This window comes from Wyeomyia smithii, chromosome 3 (genome assembly GCF_029784165.1).
Source record: "Wyeomyia smithii strain HCP4-BCI-WySm-NY-G18 chromosome 3, ASM2978416v1, whole genome shotgun sequence".
In the NCBI taxonomy this organism is placed as follows: Eukaryota; Metazoa; Arthropoda; class Insecta; order Diptera; family Culicidae; genus Wyeomyia; species Wyeomyia smithii.
This window is the reverse complement of record NC_073696.1, coordinates 166115405-166137766: the sequence shown is the minus strand read 5'-3', so window position 1 is coordinate 166137766 and position 22362 is coordinate 166115405. Positions and strand designations below refer to the sequence as shown.

The window sequence follows — 22362 nt, the reverse complement described above, 5'->3', positions numbered from 1 at the left end:
CATAGGTTTTATTCGAAGCATTGTAGCCCAGAAACCGTTGGTTGTATAGAAAAATTGTCTGAGAATGAGTTGTAGGGAATTAAAAATGCATCATTAAAAAAATATACTCTGTACAAAAAAAAATCCTAAAAAGATCCTGTACAAAAAAAAAGACCTAAAAAATTAAAAATAAACACCAAATTTCAATTTGAAAAATAATTAGTTGAATTTTTTTTTCATTTTTTTTTAAAAAAACTTGACGTTTATACGCAACTTTAAAAAAAAGCCCAGGATGGAGAAATGAAAAATATTTTTTTATGGTAGGTTATTTTTTTATAAAAATTCTAATTCAAACATTTTTCAAAATATTTGTATTTTGATGATTCTAAAAGATGCAGAGAGTCATTTTAAATCAGTCATTTTGAAAAGCTCTTGGTAGTTAACAGGCATCGGTTTTCGAGTTATTTTTTAATTTAAGCTCGAAAAATTATAATTATTTAGGAAAATACACGTTTTTCTTAATTTGTCCGGAGTTCTCCAGCAAAAACTATATGTTCATTGGAATGCTTGATCAAAAATATACAATTCATTCTTTGACAACAAAACGATTGGATAAATAACTCAACTACTGGGTTACCTATAATATCTGTTTTCGCTTATAAATACGATTGCACTTCTCCAGAAGTGTTAGTAACAGTTTGCATTTTGTGAAGATGAATAAAGTGAAAATGGAATACACCAAGCCCAAATGCTGTAAACCCTTTCCTGATCATCGGTGCTCATCAAGCTTACGAAAATTTAACGAAAACGTTATGGCGAAATTAAAAATATTAACAGTCAAGCTCATTTTAATACGTCTTTATCAATTTGTGATTTGTGTAGTTATTGGAATAATAGTCAAGCCACCATTCATATGGAACACTTAAGAATATCAGCTTCATCATGATATCGGAAGTACTCCATCATGATGCTGTTGCGGTTCAGGTTTTCATTGCCAAATTAATGAGTTTTTTGAAAACAACAATACAGTTGAAAAAAGTGATATTTATGTCTGATGGAGCTGCCTCACAATATAAAAATAGAAAAAAATTTGCAAGTCTTTGCAAGGTCAAAACAAAATATAACGTCGATGCAGAGTGGCATTTTTTGCGACTTCTCATGGTAAAGGCCCATGCGATGCAATTGGTGGCATATTAAAACGAATGGCAAGTAATGCAAATTAAGCTATAGAACACGAACATCCCATTACAAGCGCCAAAGAATTATATGATTGTTCTAATCAGAAAAGTAATGAAAATTCATCAAAAATGTCATTTAGTTGGGTATCATATGAAGAATATGAACAAGGAGTAACAGAATGGAGCAATATTTTCAAAAAATCTATAATAATAGCTGACACACATAAGTATCACTCTTTTGTTCCGATTTCAGAAAATAAGATACAAACGAAGCTGTTTTCGAAAGATGACGAATCATTTACCTATGATGTATTTAAAATATAAGGTGAAACTAGTTCTGTAAAGTATCTATGTCATAATAAATATGTTCCCAAGATAATAAAACTCGAAAATAAATATTTGATTCTTATATATATTTCACTTGAAACATTTTAACGCTTTTTTTGAGAACCGTTAGCCCAATCACCTTGTTGTCAAAGAATGAATTGTATATTTTTGATCAAGCATTCCATGGTTTTTGCTGGAGAACTACGGACAAATTAAGAAAAGCGTGTTTTTTCCTAAGAAATTATAATTTTCCGAGCTTAAATTAGAAATAACTCGAAAACCGATGCCTTCAGAATGTTAACTACCAAGATGACTCTCTGCATCTTTTAGAATCATCAAAATACAAATATTTTGAAAAATGTTAGAATTAGAATTTTTATAAAAAAATTAATCTACTATAAAAAGAATATTTTTAATTTCTCCATCCTGGACTTTTTTTTAAAAGTTGCGTATTCACGTCGTTTCTTTAAAAAAAATAAAAAAAAAATCAACTCTTTTTATCAAATTGAAATTTAGTGTTTATTTTTAATTTTTTAGGTCTAAAAAAATTTTTTTTGAACGGAGTATAATTGTTTTATGATGCATTTTTAATTCCCTACAACTCATTCTCAGACAGTTTTTCTATTCAACCAACGGTTTCTGGGCTACAATGCTTCGAATAAAACCTATGCTAAAAGGCATACGCCCTTTTAGAATGTAACTGGGGGGTAAAAAATCTCTCCATCTGTGAAAAATGCTCAGTTTGCTAAGCCAAATACGTGTGTAAAGTTTCATTCAAATCAAAAATGATCGATTAAATCTTCGCGTATTTCCAGGTCATTTGAAATGATTTTGCTCTATTGAGAATGATGGTCAAGCTGTGGATCCACCATCCATGGACGAGGTAAAGAAAACAGTGAACGAGCTGAGAAACTGCAAGGAAGCCAGGAAGGACGGCATTCCCGCCGAACTCTTCAAAGTCGGGAGCGAACAGCTGTATCGTGCCATCCATCGGATCATGCTGAGAGTGTGGTCTGATGAAGAATTGCCCTCGGACTGGTTGGAGGGTCTCATATGCGCGATCTACAAAAAAGGTCATCGCCTGGACTGTAGCAATTATCGGGGCATAACTCTTCTCGATACCGTGTACAAAATTCTCTCCCGCATTCTGTTCCACAGACTGAGGCCGCTGCAGGAGACCTTTGTTGGCGAGTACCAATGCGGTCTTCGAGGATGACGCTCTACGACGGACCAAATGTTTACCTTGCGACAAATCCTCGATAAATTTCGAGAATTCAACTTGCAGACCCACCACACATAGGGGGAACTGGATGAAAAAAATTGGGTCCAGCTGAACTTTTCTCTGTGGTATAGTGGGGCATCGAAATGTCAAATTGTTTATACCAGCATTTATATTACCGAGGGGCTATACAACGATCATACTGTTCATACAGAACAGTCACATGACTGCTTTTGTTGGATAAAAAACCAAAATCTTTTAGTTTTATTACGAGTGCGGTATAGTATGTACTTATATACGAAATGATAGTATGTAGGTACTTATAGCAACTTGGAGTTGCATTTTCGGGATAACCATGACCTGGGAGGGAGAAACGAATACTACACCTAAAACAGAGAACACGCACATGCGTCGTTTTCTGATAGCGTGTAACTATCTTCTTGCTCTAACGCATGCATGACTTAAACGAAGTTTTTATTTAGTAACATCAGGAATACTGAATGTGCAAATTTTACAGACTAATTTTTCGAGCCTGTGTTTTTTGACGTGAGACTACGTCTTTCTTCACTATGCTAAGGTACATTCTGTGAAAACCGGATTGAACATGCAACGTTTTTGGTTGGCGGAATGGAAGTTTTTAGATGCTAATAGCGCTCAAACAACTGTTCCGATTTCAATAGTTAATATACCGTTGGAAAGATAAAATATACAAGATTTGTTTAACATGATAATTTTAGTTACCATTTTCTTATTACTCCGTGAAAATTGCGGAAAAGTTTGAAGGTCGAATATCCACTTACATTTTTTATCCGATTGGTATATTTCCCTAACGCAGACTTCATAAACATAGACAAAATGATTTCACGCATTCAGTCATTGGCTAACAATGCCAGCCAATTGGCATTCATTACCCAACGTAAGCGACGATGAAAGAAAGCAGAGGTGCTTCCACGTGATTGGTTCTTCACCCATCACCCGAGTTCCCCAAACTGAGTGACGCTATAAAAGGACATTCCGAGTTGAGAGAAGCTCGTTCCCTGGTCGACCGTCAAAGCGAACAGTTCGGCTTCCCTTTGATCTGAGTTGGACCCCACCAGTGGTAATCTAATTCAGATATCGTTGTTGGAATACAGCCCGAAACTGGACGTGATCGGCACTGGGGACCATTGGAAGCCGTTGGAAGGGACTATTGGAAGACTTGGAAGCCGTTTGGATGTTGCGGATAGTAATTTGTGTAGGTATAATGTGTCGTATATCAAGCGTGTGTGTCTGAGTAATGTGTGCGTGTGTATGTGTGTGTTAGTAGCGTTAGCGTTTGTATGTGTGTGTGAGTAGCGTTAGCGTGTGTATGTGTGTGTGAGTAGCGTTAGCGTGTGTATGTGTGTGTGTGAGAGTAGCGTTAGCGTGTGTATGTGTGTGTGTGTGAGTAGCGTTAGCCTGTGTATGTGTGCGTGAGAGCGTTAGCACTAGCGTGTGTATGTGTGTGTGAGAGTAACGTTGGCGTGTGTATGTGTGTGTGAGAGTAACGTTGGCGTGTGTATGTGTGTGTGAGAGTAGCGTTAGAGTGTGTATGTGTGCGTGTGTGTATGTGTACGTGTGTGTGCGTGTGTGTGTAAGTGGCGTGTATGTGTGTGCGTGTGTGTGTAAGTGGCGTGTGTGTGTGTTTGAGTGTGTGTGTGTGTGTGTATGTGTGTTTGAGTGTGTATGTGTGTGTTTGTTTGAGTGTGTGTGTGTGTGTGTTTGAGTGTCTGTGTGTGCATGAATACAAAACGGTTTGCGATGAATATTTTTTCGAGCAACGCGATACCTTTCAGTTATAACAATACTCATTGCAAAAAAAAACTTTTTTTTCCTTGGTTCAAAGTGACAGTCACACAGCTTCGTATTCGTTTCTCCCTCCCAGACCTTGACTAATTGGAAGGAACATTTGCAGCTTTTTGAAAAATAAAACAAAAACCTGTCGAAACACCCATTTTTGTGTTAGCGTGTGGTAGAAAACAGTAAACCAAACTGAATAAAGTAAAGAATACTTTGAACCCAGTATGTTTTGAAGGTTTTGGATGATACAGCGATGTTCACACATAACACGGTTGTAGACCTTTTCGAACTTAAGAAATTTCACGCGTCAGCCGCAGAAACAACACCAAAAGCGCGAACATATTCATGCATTAAATACATCTTAGATTTTAATCTCCTAACAATATTTGTGCTCACTAAATTTACTTATCAAAATTAATTTATTGGAGAATTAGAATTTTGGTTTTCAAACAAAAACTCAATTTACAAACATATATAGTTTTCGATGGTACTAGAGTTTCCAAAAACATAACCCTTTATTTTATTTCAACATCATACCACAAACGGGACAAAAATCTAAAATCAGCATTCTATTTTCGGCAGTATTTTGATGATTAATCAATCAATTTATGGAAATATTTTTTAGCAAAATTATTTTATTGAAAAGCTGAAAAAAATCCGATTTTTGCATCCCTCAGATGATTGATGCCTTCAAGCACTACTGGAATATTATTCAACTTGCAAGCAGTGCCGCCAGATTCACAGAATAACTCATACTTAACCGACTGTTAGGAACAACCACCGCCGTTCACTGTCAGTTCAAAAAACTCCATTTTCGTTAAAAACTGAACATATGATAAATTTGACAGCAGCTTTACTAGAGTGGTTCGCGAACACTGCATGTACGGAAAAGTTGTACCCACAAAATAGAAATCGACATTAGTGATGTACTTATGTTTGGAAACATTTTTTTTTGGTGAAATTAAAACTGTAAAACCCAAACAATATTCTTCCAGTTTTCAAAAAAATATTGTGAGCAACACTGCTCTTGAACGATCAACGTCAAAAGATAAGTATAAGGGCATCTTCAGCGGTGGTGCAAATCGATGTTTTGTTCTATTTTTTGGAACAAACTCAAATTCACTGAAGCACCGCTATTGCAAATTTTATTTTATAGGTACCAGATCTAAACTGGGGTGACATTGCGCATCTCGTTTCGAGTAACTCGTACAAAAATAAATGATCACTGATGAGCGTTACGTTAGGTTAGAAAATAGAAAAAAATCGTTCGAATCGAGCTGCACAATGTCACTCCTGAAAAACTGTGAAACTCGTATACGTTTTGATCTATTTTTGTCACTTTTTGATCTAAAATTTGAAATAAATCGTTCTAAAACCCTTTGCACGCTACCATCAATTGCGGGTTGGTAAAATGTCATATTTTATTTGAATATTACATTTTTAGCTATTTCCATATAAGCGTTTTGCGAGTGATGTGGGATAAACAAACAAAGAAGACGATGAACAGCTCACGCCTTGGTTCAACTATTTGGTTTGCAACCATCAGCCACTAGGTAGCCTAATACGTTGGCTATCTAGCCTTTGTTAACCGCCTTAATTGTAGTGGGACTACCAAGAACGATCAGTCTCAAGAGGCCAAAAAAGTGTTCCCCGAAGACACTGAACTGAAAACTTTAAAACGCAGACTTGTTACAATATTCTCAAAAAGGAACCCAAGCTTAAAGAACTGCAATATTCGACGAGATTGATGAAACGAAAACGGAAGACGATTATCTACGCGATCAAATATTTTTCGCTTACGTTCGAAGCCCTACATGCAGCAGAAATTTTTCGATTATACTATTCCATCCCGGAAAATGTCACTGACGTTTGGCTTAAACCATCAAATCCATTAGGTCTTGTGGATATAAAGTGGCTTGCCAAAGTAATCCCTTAATGTATGTAAAAAATATTGAATTTCCGTTTGTTGAATATTGAGTGCTTTTTATAACAAGTCCCATGGGAAACTAATAGCATGGGGTTTGAAACAACAAAATATACAACACCAGTGCGGACAACGCAAAGTTGGTCTACATTAGTTGTTTTTTTTTTTTTAGGTTTCGCTGGTTGAATCTAGTATAAAGTTGATACAAAAATAGACCGCTGAAGATGCTTCAACAGGAACAAGTGCTGCGTGTGAGTTTTTTTGTCACAATTCAAACAATACCACTTTGATAGATTGTAAAAGGGGCCAGTTTTTGAATCAATTTTTGTTAGCAGTTCCCCCTATGTGCCCACCATCTGTTCATAGACTTCAGGGCAAGGTACGATTCAGTTAAGAGAAATGAGTTATGGCAGATTATGCTCGAACATGGTTTCCCAACAAAGCTGATTAGGCTGATACGTGCCACCCTTGAAGGTTCTACATCAAGCGTCAGGATAACCGGTGAGATATCGGACTCTTTCGTGACGTTAGATGATTTGAAGCAGGGTGACGGGCTGGCGAGCTTATTGTTCAATATCGCATTGAAAGGTGCTAAACGGAGAGCTGGTGTGCAGAGAAGCGGCACCATCATTACGAAGTCGCACATGCATCTAGGTTTTGCGAATGATATCGACATTATTGCTATTAATCGTAAAGCAGTGGAAGAGGCTTTCGGACCTCTCAGGAGGTAAGCTGCGAGATTAGGGCTTGTCATAAACTCTGCCAAAACGAAGTACATGGTGGCTGGCAGAGTGCGTGGTAGTCCGTCAGAGGTTGGTGCTGCGGTGGTGCTAGAAGGGGAAACTTTTGAAGTAGTCGACGAATTTATTTACCTGGGAACATTAGTGACATGTGACAACGAGGTTAGCCGTGAGATAAGGAGGCAGATAGCAGCCACAGGGCCTTTTACGGATTGCGTAACCAGCTAAGGTCCCGCAGTCTGCAAATCCGTTCTAAACTTGCACTCTATAAAACACTGATTCTTCCGGTGGCTCTCTACGGCCATAAATCATGGACGCTGAAAGTGGCTGATCGGCGAGCGCTTTGTGTTTTAGAGCGTAGGATTTTGCGTTCAATCCTTGGCGGCGAACTAGAAAATGGTGTTTGGCGCAGACGCATGAACCATGAAATGCACCAGGCATACAAATCGGCGGATATAGTCAAGCGGATAAAACACGGCAGGCTTTAGTGGGCTGGGCATGTAGCGAGAATGCCGGATGAGCGTCAAGCGATGGCTATATTTAGCAGGATTCCCGATAGAGGTCGTCGACTTCGGGGTAGACCCCGCACACGTTGGGTGTGTGCTGTCGACGAGGATGCACAGGTGTGAGGGGCGATTGGAAGATAGCAGCCCAAGACCGAGGGACATGGCGACGTATTCTGGATTCGGCACTGGATCGATAATCGCTCTGTCGCCTTAAAAGTAAAGTAAGTAATTAAAAACAGAGCTTATAGGTTTCAAAACTGATTCATGTGTAGTTAGTGGGACGAGATCTGAGTGTGAAAATTAACAACGAAATCTCAAAATCGTTCTCGGCTTCTTCCGGGATCGCGCAAGGCAGTCATCTTGGCCCACTAGTGTTCCTGATTTACTTCAACGACGTGCACTATTCTTTAAAATGCCCCCGTCTTGCATTTGCCGACGATTTGAAGCTATTCAACAAAATCAAACATTCTGCCGATGCCGCTTTTCTTCAGGAACAACTCAACATATTCGCTTCCTGGTGCGAGATTAATCGTATGGTACTAAATGCTCCGTTATAACATTTACGAGAAAACACAGGCCACTACAAGTTGACTACATCCTAAACGGTTCTCCAGTACAGCGAGTCGTCTTCATTAAGGATCTCGGAGTACTTTTGGACGAAAAACTCACTTTCAAGCAACACATATCTTTCATCGTAGCGAAGGTTTCTAGACAACTAGGACTCATTTTCCGAATGACACGTGATTTCAAAAACATCCACTGCCTAGTCACGCTTTACTGTTCGCTTGTTCGGTCTTCATTGGAGTACTGTTCTACAGTCTGAGTGCCTCATTATAATAATGCTATCTACCGAATTGAAATATCCAGCGACGGTTTGTACGTTATGCCCTTTGAATGCTTCCCTGGCAACAGCCCATGCGTAATACCAGGTATGAGGACCGATGCCAGCTGCTCCAGATCGATGCTCTTCAACTACGTCGGAAAACAGCACGCGCTATGCTCGTCTCCGATATTCTGACATCACGGGTCGACTGTCCTGCCATTCTGCGTCAAAGCAACCTGCATGCTCCAACTAGAACCCTGCGAAGCATGCCAGCTTTGCACTTGCCCTTTCGCCGAACCAACTATAGCTCAAACAGTGCTATCACAGGTATTCAACGCGCTTTCAACAGAGTGTCGCTAGTTTTCGACTTCCATTTATCATACCGAGTTATACGTTCTAAATTTTTGTCAATGTTCCGGAGATATTTGTATTAGTATTAGTAGCCATTAGGACAATTTATTTTATGTCTGTTGGTAACGGTAAATAAATAAATAAATAAATAAATAAATAGAAAAAGTTATTGGAAGATGATCAGAATCAAAATCAGCATGTGTGATCAATTCACTACTTACATGACTTCGATCTGTTAGATCGATCGTTGATGGATTTCTTACAGAAGAAAAACATGTAGGACCATTCGGAGACAAAATAGAATAGTGTCTTGAGGAACAATCATTGAATAAAATTTTGCCCTTAGAATTACTTTGCGAATTATTCCATGATCGATGGTTAGCGTTAAAATCGTCCATTATGAAACATGTTGAACGATTTCTGGTGAGTTTTTGTAAATCACCTTCAAAGTAATTTTTAAGTATGTAAATATGCTGCGGCAATAAATAAAATCCCAAATTCATTTTGAACTTCAATTCCCAAAGTCTTAATTACTTTCGTCTCAAGATGGAGATGACCACGATGTTTGATTCGGTGATGGGTTACAGGTTAGGTTTCAAAACAGTTTCAGTAATAACTGCAATGTGCACATTATTTATTGTTAAAAAATTAAAAGCTCATTCTCATTGGCTCTCAATGAGCGAGCATTCCAATTTAAAATTGTGATTGAAATATTTACAATCATTGTTAAATTTTAAATTTGAAACGATATGAAATTAAAGTTCGTTCCAATTTGAATTGCTTCAAACATGGAATTTTGCTGCAACTTGGCGTTCATAGGATTGAACATTGCCTGTTGCAGAAAAGAAAGTTTAGCTGGCGTAAAAGGTCCCAGACAGTTGATATTAGAAACAATATCGCACGCTTAGCCTTGGGGCTAATAGCGGTCTCGATCAACTAGATTAGTTGAGAGAATTCGTTATCGATGTATTGTTTTTGGCACATTTTGCATGTGTAGGATAAGTACAACGATACACCGTGCCCCAGTGCTGAGTCGAGAAAATTTCCAGCTCGAAAAGATCCTCGACTCGATCGGGAATCGAACCCGATATCACAACCGTGTGGGAGAGCTAGCCGACCGACATCGCTAACCACAGAACCACGGGGACCACATATTAGAAAAAAACCTAAATTAATCCACCTAGCGGTGAGACCCAGCCTTTCTCCTTCGAACTTATAATTTGTTAAAATAGATTTACTCCAACACTTAAAAAATACACCTTGATTATTCCTGCTGGATTTGTTGTTCATTCGAAACAACAAATTTTTGGTAGCCAACAGCACAACTATACCGAACATTTAAAATTTAACATGAATATACATTAACACATATACATGAAAATAACATTAAATTCTTTCAACTAGATGATGCGATTTTGTTTTTGATTGTGGTATAATCGATCTGTACTCATATACTGCCTATAGATATTCAGATTCCTTAAGTCAACGTTAGTCAGTAGATTTCAAATAATGTATAATTAAATGTTGTTCCTTATACATTGATTTGAATGATCTTATCAGTGAAATTGAAATTCTTTAACGCAGTTGATATTACTGAACGTTTCTGAGAGGCATCCAATGAATGGCCAAATACCAATCAATATGGATTCTTGAAACATGGATTAAACCCAGTGGCCAGAGTCCAACCTAAAACCCAATTTTCAATCCAGGTGACCACTTCTGGTTGCCTGATAATCATAAAATCATAAAGTCCATCATAGAATTGCCGAACTTCCTAATCTGGGTATTCCTATGGCGAACACGTTTCCGATCAACAGCCTAAAGTGACAAATATCCAATGCGATTTGGGGAAGCGGTATGTTTTCTTTAAATAAGTCGTGTAATCTATGAAAGAAGAGATTTTCTATATTTTTACAATTTAACACATAATAGATAAAATAAAAGTTCGATTACACCGGTCAACACAAGTGTTGCCCCGAAGGTCAAACTAAGAAAAAATGAAAAATTATAGCTTTTCCTGTGATTTTTTTTCTTTCTAGGGCAACTATTATGAGCTTTAGAGCAGCATAATAGATAATGAAGTTTTGTGATTTTCACATTTTGATACATAACCTCGAAACTAAAAATCCGATTACAATAAAATTCAATAGGGTCTTATGGGGCAACTAGACCTTTCATTTGCAATTAGTTTCATGAAAATCGGTCCAGCCATCTCTGAGAAAATCGAGTGAGATTGGGAGACCGTTACATACATACATACACACATACATACACACACACACATACACACACATACACACACATACACACACATACACACACATACACACACATACACACACACATACACACTAAGTCGATTGATATACGAGATTCGACCCTTTGGAGCACTTTTATACCTTTGGTTTTGTCAGTGATTGCTATACCTCTCTAGGAGAAAGGCAAAAATATTGTCGGCAGTAATATTATCTGGGGTAACCAATGTATTTTTGTTTACCTCCCACATTGACGGTCATTTTCGAACTACCAGGATATGCCGGCGGTGTGTTCGAAATACCTGTAACCTGTGCATATAATAGACGGGTATGCAAAGAGGTAGAAAAATTGGGCGAGTTTGCTTAGATTGGCATAGCGAAAATTTTCGCTCTCTCTCACAGGACAAGTGTAAGGACACTTTGTGAGTAGAGTTTCCAAAATAAAGACATTTCTGGTCCCTGTTACAAACTTTTGATCTATGATAATATCGTTGGCAGATACGGCATTGGGTGATATGGTTTTCACCTCCGCCAAATTTTCTGTACAACTCCCACTTTACTCGCACATTATAGATTGCGCGTGCTTCTAAAAAAATCAAATTGTTAACCTCAGTGCGATTAAAATGAATTAAATAATTAACGAGGGAAATTCCAGTTCTCTGACCTGTTTTCGCCTCGTGGTTTTTGTTTCATTAGAATTACTTGGGTAGGGGCTATGCCAAGTAATTCTGTTAACTAAGTTTGATCTCATCAACGATTTGATCGTTAGTGAGACCTTCTAATACAACCTTGCACGGCTTGGCGCTCTTGGTGTCGTATGTGAAAAACCTCAATTAATCCACCTAGCTGTCAGACTCAGCCTTTCTCATTCGAACTTATTATTTGTAAAAATAGATTTTTATGAATGCCTAAATCCAATAAAGGTATATTTACTCTTTGGTTTCCTAAATATTGATGTTGTAATTGAAGTATAAAATATGAAATTCGACGCAATGTTAGTGCTCAAGAAATAGCGAAATAAATGAAATGACTTTTAATTTCGAACAATTTAATCACGAGCGATAACGGGAACGTTCAAATAGTACGATACCATATTTAAATCATGTTGAGGCCATATATATTGAACAAAGCAGGTATAGTTTTGAATAGTCTTTGAATTTCTTTTCTTTCTAAAACTTTTGAACCCCATATCAAATTGTTATGAAGTTTGTTATTTGTAAGTTTGAGAGATGACTCGTTTGTATGACACTACTTATGTTCAAACAAGGCGTGATAATAGACTTTCGTTGTTTTGACAATTTAATACATAATGGTTGCCTAAGTTAGATTACAATCAAATGAAAAGATTACGTATAGGGCAGCAAAACTTTGAAACCACGTGTTCAATCATATTTCATCAGTTAACCCTTAACTAGCCTGTTTATCTGATATCAATATTGTTCAAATCGGTTGTGTAGTTTCTAAGATAATGATGTTTCGTGATTTTCACATTTCGATACATTACAGATGAAGTCCGATTACAGCAAAATTCAATAGGGTGTTATGAGGCAGCTAGACCTTTCATTTGACACTTATTTTGTGGGAATCGGTTCAACCATCTCTGAGAAAAGTGAATGAGTTTATGTAGTCTTCGGAATATGTTTTTTTGTAAAGCTGGATTTCACATTTTCAAACATAACAGGCAAAGTAATAATCTGTTTGTAAAAAAAATCAATAGGGTCTTATGGGGCAACAAGAACTTCCATATGACACTGATTTTATGACAATCGGTCCAGCCATCTCTGAGAAACATGAGTGAGATTAAATAGTCTCTAGAACACGTTTCTTTCCATAACTTCTGAACCACAAGTTCAATCTTTATTAAATTCAAAAGTTAAGGGTTTCTTAGGACCCGTTCATTTGAAATTAATTTTGTTCAAATCGGTTGTGTAGTTTCTGAGATAATGAAATTTCGTGATTTGCACATTTTGATACATGGTGCCTAAACCAAAAATCCGATTACAATGAAGTTCAATAGGGTGCTATGAGGCCACTAGACCTTTCATTTTCAACTACTTTCGTGAAAACCGGTCTAGCCATTTCTGAGAAAAGTAAGTGAGTTTAAGCAGTTTTTGATATATGCTTTGCTTTTATAACGTGATTTGACATTTTTATAAAAAACGGACAAAGTTACAAACCGATAACAATGAAATTCAATAGCAACCTATGGGACAACTAGGTCTTTCATTCGAGACTAGTTTTGTGAAAATCGGTCCAGCCATCTCTGAGAAAAGTGAGTGAGTTTAAACAGCCTCTGGAAAACATTCCTTTACATTACTTTCGAACCATATGTTTAATCTTTATGAAATTTATAAGTTGAGAGTTCTGAAGATAGCCCGTTCATTTGACATCAGTTTTGTTAAAATCGGTTGTGTACTTTCTGAGATATTGATGTTTCGTGATTTTTACATTTTGATACATAACCTCTAAACCAAAAATCCGATTACAATGAAATTCAATAGCAGCCTATGGGCGAGCGGGGGCCTAGTGTGGTTGGTAACGTCTCTGCCAACCACGCTCGACGCCTGGTTTCGAATCCCACCGCCGACATAGGTGTCGATGGTTGTGAGGTGGCGTGATCCACTCACAACCAACCCAACTGGTCTAGATTCAATCCTAGCCGACACCGGGAGATTTTCTGAGGCGAAAAATCTCTGGGATCACGCCTTCCATCGCATGAGGAAGTAAAGCCGTTGGCGCCGGTCCGTTAATAAACGGGTCGTGAGTTAGGGTCCTGGGTGTAGAGTCGCCTCCCTGGGCGTCGGTGATTGGCCACAACAGTGGCGGAACTAGACCGACGGAAAACAAGCGAGAATAAAAAAAAGCAGCCTATGGGGTAACTACACCTTTCATTTGCAATTAATTTCACGGAAATCGGTCCAGCCATCTCTGAGAAAAGTGAGTGAAAAAAAAAGTTGAACATACACACACACGCACACATACACACATACATACATACATACAAAAAATGCTCAGCTCGTCGAACTAAGTCGAGTGATATACGACATTCCGCCCTCTGGAGCACTTTAATACCTTTAGTTTTTTCAGTGATTGCTATACCTTTCTAGGAGAAAGGCAAAAATATACATCTTTTCAATTAAATATTGAATAAGACTATTCCAATCCTTCAATGTTTGCGCCAATAAGCGGCATTCGCCTCTTCAGCCAATTTGATAAGTAACTTTGACGTCAGAGACAAACGTAGAAAGTTCTTTTTTAAAAATGGTATATTCAGAAGCAATAGTTACCACAATAGGTGGAACTTTCCCCTATATTAAAGAATTTTTATTTTGAATGGTTTTATTTTTGAACATTTAACTTTCACCGGCTTCTTGCTCAGGCGGAGTATCAAATAAATTCTCGCTGCTCTAAAAATATGCAAAGATGCTTAAGGTAAGGTCTACAGAACACACTTACGGAGTTTTATTTAATTTTGATGGGGTGCTGCCAACATCTGGTCGTGTTGGCACGAAACCTTCTACAACTTTTGCTCTAATTTCGCTCAACAATTGTGTGAATTGCGTAACGCATGTTTTGTGCATTGACAATACATTGACATAGATCGAAACTAGAATATATGTCAGATAAAAAAAATCGTGAAGTTTTGGTAAACTTCGGATTCATGCGAACGATCAGTTACTCGCCGATCGTAATATTACGATCGCCTCGTCTTTTATAATAAGCCCCAGAATTTCGTACTTCGAGCCGGATCATGAAAATCATATAGTGAACTTCTGCCGTTTTAGTGAAAAGTGCTTTTCTCGCGAGAAGATTGAATCTAGTGACAACTGATTCGAACATAGTGTGAAACTGTTAACTAGTTGCGATAAAGTAAAGCATTAGGCCAGCATTGTACCTCAAGACCAGCTGAAATGAAATCTGTTACGTATGAATACATTGAGACATCTCCGTGATAAATACATTGAAAGCGGTTTTCTATTTAAATTTTCATGTCGGCATGTTTACCGTGAACAATAATTTTTATTAGGAAACTAGCTGTTCTAGACAAACTAAAAAAAATGAAAATAAAAAAACGGTTCGATTATACGGAGTGAAATATCTCTAAAAACTCCGGAGAATCGAATCCGACTTGTATTACATTCTCAGCAATTTTTCTAGCGATATTCAGAGAAAAAGTGATCTTTATATTGTATTTTCTTTTTTTTCCCAATTCATTCCCTTTGTCGAATAAAAAAACCACTCTAATGAATGTAATATATAAATAAAAATCTAATTTCGGGTTGAATGTATCGTAAGATGGATGGTTTATCGGTGAACGTGCTTAGCTTAGCTTAGGTAGGCTCAATGGAATATAGAAAGGTACGGAGATGGTTTGAGTCTCGGGTTTGAAGGGCTACTTTATTTGTTAACAGCGATGACGTAGAAGTCAAAAAACAATGCCCAAAAATCAATGTTCGGTAAATTTTTTCACAGATTATGACAGTTTACGGCTAAAAATGCCTACCTGCGTTGTTAAACAATGCGGAACAAAATTCCAAATGGCATTTTCTTGTTTTTAGAGATCTACGTCACAACCCCAACACGTGCTTCTGTTTACCTTTTTTTCGTTACTAATACAGACAAATATCTTCTTCCTCATCTTTGTATACCTCATTGAGGTAGACTGCCCGTAATTGCACTTCGTGATTGGTCGAACCAACGAAATTGCAAAACGAACCAGATGAATGGTGCTTGGGACTAGCATTACATTCTCATTGTGCAATTTTCACTGGTTCACTTTTTGATAGATAATGCTAAATTACAATTTTTATAATTGTATATTAAAAAGCCTATTGCACGTTAATAACCGATGTTTGTTTTAGTAAAATTAAGTAAGATATCAGGGTTTACCGTGGTAGGCTGTGATCAAAAATTTGTTTTCAGTCTCACGCGCAAATGTATAATGCTGAACATGTGTACCTACAAGCAAAGCCGAATACTTAACTGATGATTTGTGTCGAGTTTGCCTGATTCCTGGTATTCCAGGAACAACGGTTTAATTTGTTTTTTGCCTATCTGAATGTCGGTATTATTAAATTCTACAAATCACGCGATACAAATCTGGAGAGGATCCAGCTGCCGTAATGCATTGATATTGAACATAACTATAGCGAAACCCTAAATTAAAAAAAAGAACGCTCTCACCAGCTATATTTCATCTCCATTATGTGTCCTTAATCAATCATATTTATCGGTATGCTGAGAATCATTCAGCTCCGAGTTGCAGAAAAAAATTCTGGACATTCAGTATCTTTGGCAACTGTTGCGGGAACTTCTCTTTATGACGCCTTCGATAAGTGCTTCAGGCTCAGGCTGCCTCAGGCTCAAATGATTGCTTCACAAGTTTCGAGAGAAATCATTTCTTGATTCTTTCTTACATCTTCATGCACCGACCTACATTTCACTGCTTCTTTATAGCAAACAATCAACCAATGCAGATGGCATTTATGTAACACTACTTTATCCGAAAACAATAAATTTAAAAATATTCAACGAGAAAATTGTGACGCAGGAAAAAACGCGTCCCTTCGCGTTCATGGTTTACTTCAATCTCACGACATCACCTTTCAGGATGAATTCGCAGCATACAGCAATCTTGAAGTGCCTGGTGGTTTTTTAAATCACCAGGCATGGCGAATTGGAAAATTCCATCTGAGTTGCATTTGGCCTATCCCTCGTTTTATAATTCATTGGATGTAGATTTGCTAATCGGTATTACACACTTCTCTTAATAATGAAACCAGGACAGTAAGGCAGGGACTTCTCTGGTGAAGTACACGACAGTTATGATGCGGTTGTCAATTCTCAATTAGTAAATGTTGTATAAGTTGAATCCCTAAACGAAACGATTAAACGATTTTGGGAAGTGGAAGAGCTGGAAGATGTTGTACTGCCTCAAGCAAATAACATCAATATGATCAAATCTTTCGCAAAACTTATCACAGAAATAATTCCAGACGCTGCGTAGGGGATCCATCGTTTCTTGATAACGTTAACCTGTTGGACAATTATCGATCGTTAGCCCTCCGCCGCTCCTTTTTCATCGAGAAACGACTGCAACAAAATTATGAGTAGCATCGTTCGTATTCCCCATTTATAGATAAGTATGAATCGGCCATTGCAAGGAAATTCAGGAGAAATTTGATCATCCTGGTATATTTTCTGCCTCACCTAGCTGTACTGCGCCCAAACAGCTCTAGTATAAAATTTAGAGTAGTTTTCGGTGCATCATTTCAAACGACTTGTTCCGCAAAATCTTTTAATGAAGTAATGCATGTTGAGCCCGTTGCTCAGAATGATTGTATATTACTTTATTTGCGCCGCTTTTTATTCGCCTTTGCCGCTGATGTATCGAAAATGTACAGGCAAATCCGGAACAAACTTCCGTTCAACGAATATTTTGGCAACCCGACCACTAGTACAGATATGCGAAGATGAAGGTTCACAGTATCCTTCAGCTTCACGCATTATTCTCCAAGACCAAGATATCAAGTTGATGATTTGATATTTGGTGCTAATCATATAGAAGAAGCCATTGAAGGCCAACGTCATATCCGTTTTCTGTTATTAAAGGAACTGTTTCTAATACACAAGTGGTGATAAAGTAATAAATGATTGATTTAGTATATAGTTTAGTGTTTATTTTCTAATTTTCTTAACTTAAATTAAAAATAACTTGAAAACGGATGCATTTACGAAGTTAATTATTATGAGCAATCTAATTTAAAATATTTGCCTAAATCATCCGACACCATTTACATACAATTATTGCTAAAATTGTAAAAATTATGAAATTGTTCTAAAAGTTTGTGAATTTTTTTTCACAGTGTATATTTTTTACATAGAGTTCTCCAAGCAAGATTTCATGAACACTAGCACCATTGCAATCTAAGATAGTGTGCGATCTCTGTTTATTTTATTTTTCTTCGAGATTCTTACAGCTAACAAAAAAATCTTACAGCTAACAAAGAAAACTATCTCACTAACACTAATGCAGCGTTGCCAGCCCTCCAGTTTTTCCTGGAAATCTTCAGTTTTTTTTTGAGATCGCCAGCGAAACAGCTGAAGGTTGAATATTTCCAGTTTTTTGAAAATTGTTCCGGTTTTATCCAGTTTTCTGTTCATCACCACATTTTTTGAACTCATTCCAATTACATGTATGGTCTTTTCATTTATTTGTGCATTCAGGCCCCTCGGTTGTAAGATTTTAATCGAAATCCCTTCAATTTCAAGTACGCCAATGACTATAATTTATAATACGGTGCAGCATTTTTGAACCGAAAATCAAATAAATTTCTGTAAAAGCTTCAAATTTATATATCAGGTTTTCTACAGTTTTTTGTTTTGAATTCTTCCAGCTTTTTATAAAAAAGGTTGGCATCGCTGCACTAATGCATCGCACCGAACTATAATAAAATGGAGAACTCTATGGGAGACATTCATGAATTACGTAACACGAAAAATCCAATTTTTGCACCCCCACCCCCTTATATGTAACGAAACGTAACGCCAACACCTTTCCCCATAAATTTACGAACCGTAAATGCTAGTTTTTGGAGAGTCTCTCTAGAGATTTTTTGTTACGTAACGCTGATCTTACCTCCCCTTTGCCGAACTTTTCCATATGGATACTATTGACCTACAGTCTCCAGACCTTGCTAGACTTAAGTCATTTTCATTTTATTATTTTCTATAGTATTATATTTAGAAAACCTACTCTATGTTATCACTAATAAAGAATTTCAGAAAAAATCCCAACTTTTATTCTTTTAATTTAAATTTTTATTTGGCTGTAACTTTACACAGATGTCCCCATGGGCTTGAGATGTCATTTTGTGCTGTATTTTTTATTTATTCTCGACTAATTTTTGAAAAAGGTTTATGTAAAATGGTACAAATACTCAGTTGATCGTTGTGACTTCTTCGGTAAAGTTGCCGATGGTAATTTTGTCTTTCCAAAAAAAAAATACACACAACAAAACAAAAAAAAAAGGTTTATGTGAAAATGGTAAAATATTCAGTTGATCGTTGTGACTTCTTCGGTAAAGTTGCCGATGGTAATGTCGTCTTTCCAAAAAAAAATACACCCCAGAACAATTTTGAAAAAATCCAAAAAATATAAAAAACTAATTAGTTCAAGAAGCTTCTTTTTGAAACTTTTTAAAAGTTTATCTAAATATAACTACAATAGGTTATCTGAATATTGATTCATCATGAAATTCAAAAAGAGGTAAAATTTTCAAAAAAGAAAAAAGTTTTAAACCGGAACGGTTTGTTTGATTGGTATGATGTCTTCAGCAAAACTGCAGACAGTTATTTTTGTGCTTCCAGAAAATTTATACACCGTGGGACAAGAAAAAAATTTAAAAGATATAAATGAAACTTAAACCCACTTTGAGAAACCTGAATTTTTCTGTACGGACACTACACAATGTTAATTAAACATTGACAGTTGTTTGAACTTTGAGAAATAAAAAAAAAATAGTTAACATTGTCCTTTATTTTTTTAATTCAAAAGAAAGATTTTTTAGCATCGCAGATACTATGCTTCAGTTCATACGGAGCCACACAATCTAGCAAATAATAATTATAACAATGTTAAAGGAAATTTTTTGTTGTGCCCTTTACTGGTTCACTACGAACCTGCTTCTCCACAACGATAATATGTACCATCTTGGCAAACGTGGCAAACATGCCACTGATTTTTTTCAAACGTGTTTTTATTATATTGATTCAGAATTTTGAAAAATAATAGAGGTAAATACATTTGTGGTGAATTTTCTTAGATATTCATATTTTGTTCTTCTGCACTTATTTTGAAACTGAAAATTGAAAACAGAGCCAAACAAGAAAACATTAATTAATACATTCACTGCGCATGGATTTATTAGCTTAATTCAATAAATACATTTGGCTAACCCAATTAGCAAAAAGAAACTGGCATTTAATAAAACTGTTTTCAATATTTATCTCCCACTACACATGACGTTCGAGAGTTCGAAACTAAGGCCATATAAGCTGAATCTTATGTTGATAACTACCAAGGTGTAACTGACGAAAATAAGTAATTTATTACTGGCCGAGCATCGTCATAAGGAAGCTTTCAATTTAATTTTACACACAATGTGCAGAAACTTATCACTCAATTCATATTTTCACTTGATCAGCTTCACACTTAATCCTATTATGAAAAAGTTTCTGATACTCACATTTTTTGTAACACGATCCAGATAGTGTTAAGTACGATACCCAACTAGATTGTGACTGGTTACGATATTCTTTATTATCAGATAGTCCTTTGACAGAGTTATGCAACAATGAACAACAGAAATCACATTACATTCCTTTTATATGCTGTAAGATGAAAAATTGCGACGGCGCAAAAATAGTCGATGTGACTCTCCCTACCATGTGCTTCTCAAACATGACGTATTGTTGCTTATCGTTGTCCACTCTAGTAATTTCAACACAATTATGAAAAGATATTCAAATAATTTGGTTTCTCAATGTTCAACAGAAACCTAGATTGCTTTCATTGATTATTATAAAATTGATTATTATTAAATCAGAATGAGAATATATAATAAAAATACAATAAATCGAAATTAATCCTAGAAGACGAAAAGGCGTTTTTCATAAAAAATAACGTTTATAATTGAAACTGCCTCACTATCTGCGTTTCAAAAACGTTGCTGTAATTGAATATGTTTGGATTTACCGTTTAGTAATGCACAATATTTTTTCTGTTGTTTTCTATTTGGCTAAATCGTGAAATTATAGAATATAGTTTTCATAAGTTTGGTTTTGGTCTTTTACTATAATTCTATGAAAAGTAGACAAATTATAGCAGATGTTTACGGAACGGATCGAAGCAAGCTGTGCTAAAAAACGGACGTAAAAATGGTCCGCGTCGAAATTTTTTATCGTCTTCTCTAGTTTTTGTGAGTTATAAATCTTGTATCCGGAAAAGGGATGTGTCTAAGTTTATTGGATGACAGTTGTTGCTGTTCCGGTGTAAATACAAAGTACAGTCCCTCTACAATTATGGGTCAGTCAACGTGCTGTCTGAATGTTCAAAAATGAATATAAAATCGGAAAAGCAATCAACCTCGAATGTTTTACTATCTATCTCTGTGTTCTGATGTGTACTTGCGATCAACAATTAGTTTCACTGCAGTTGATGCGTGTAAATCGGTTGGGAAGAAAAATATCACTTACATAGCAAAAGACACAACTATGGGTCACTTTTGGCATTCAAAATCATTTAGTCTATAAAATCATCGAAATACATAACACAAGCTATTTTATTGTTGTAAAAGCTTGAAAATAAGTTATTTTATCCAGTCTTAATGCATTATCATGAAAAAGTATTAAAAATAGCTAAAATATAGACTGATCCACAATTGTGCACCGTAAAATGTAACATTGCTACAATTATGGGTCACTGTACTTATTGCACCGAGCAGAATTATAGATTTTAGTGATATTTTCAACTTTAAATCATTTCAATCGAATGCATGAGGTTACAAGTGAGTTACAAAAAATACCACTGCTAATGAAAATTGTCCAGTTTCGTGAGAATAGACGTATTTGCGTAAAAGTGACCCATGATTGAAGCTAACCCATAACTGTGGAGGCACTGTATTTGATTTCGCAAGGACCATAAAAGAGATTAGAAGCGGCAAACCGCGTGATACCCGATATGTGAACTAGAGATGGTCGAGTACGGGTATTTTTAGCGTTTCGGGTAATGCCAAAAAATATTTTTGGGTTAGGGTCGGGTACGGGTAATTTAAAAACCAAAGCTTCGGGTTCGGGTCGATTACGGGTTTGAAAAATTTTCAACTGGTCGGATACGGGTAATTCGATTTTCGTTCATCATGAGAATATAATTATTAACTTTTCAAGCCTAAATGTTTTAGCATAGTCTGGAAGGGAGAAACGGATACGAAGCTATGGGAATGTCAAATGAACCAGAATGAGCTGTCAATTTGAACCAGGAGGAATAAAAAAAAATCACAGGAGGGTTGTGTGCAAAGCCACGACCGCAAAGTTGAAGTAGAATACTTTTACAAGACAACCCGGCTGCTTGCATGTCAGTCATTTCGCAATCGGATTTGTTTCGTGCCGCTTGTTATGCACAGTATCAACCAATCGTAATAAACATCACACTGCTGTGCAATTGCAACAGCATCAAACCTCA

At 36.5% G+C, this 22362-nt stretch overlaps 1 protein-coding gene across 1 annotated transcript in view; it reads right to left on the bottom strand.

Annotated features, from left to right (window-relative positions):
• Positions 1 to 20504, bottom strand: part of LOC129731589 (dromyosuppressin) — a 148836-nt gene extending 128332 nt beyond the window's left edge. The window contains exon 1 of the mRNA XM_055691695.1: positions 20369 to 20504. Within this exon, the coding sequence (XP_055547670.1) occupies positions 20369 to 20370 (2 nt within the window). The 5' untranslated portion in view covers positions 20371 to 20504. The remainder of the gene's footprint in view (positions 1 to 20368) is intronic.
• Positions 20505 to 22362: the final 1858 nt, after the last annotated feature.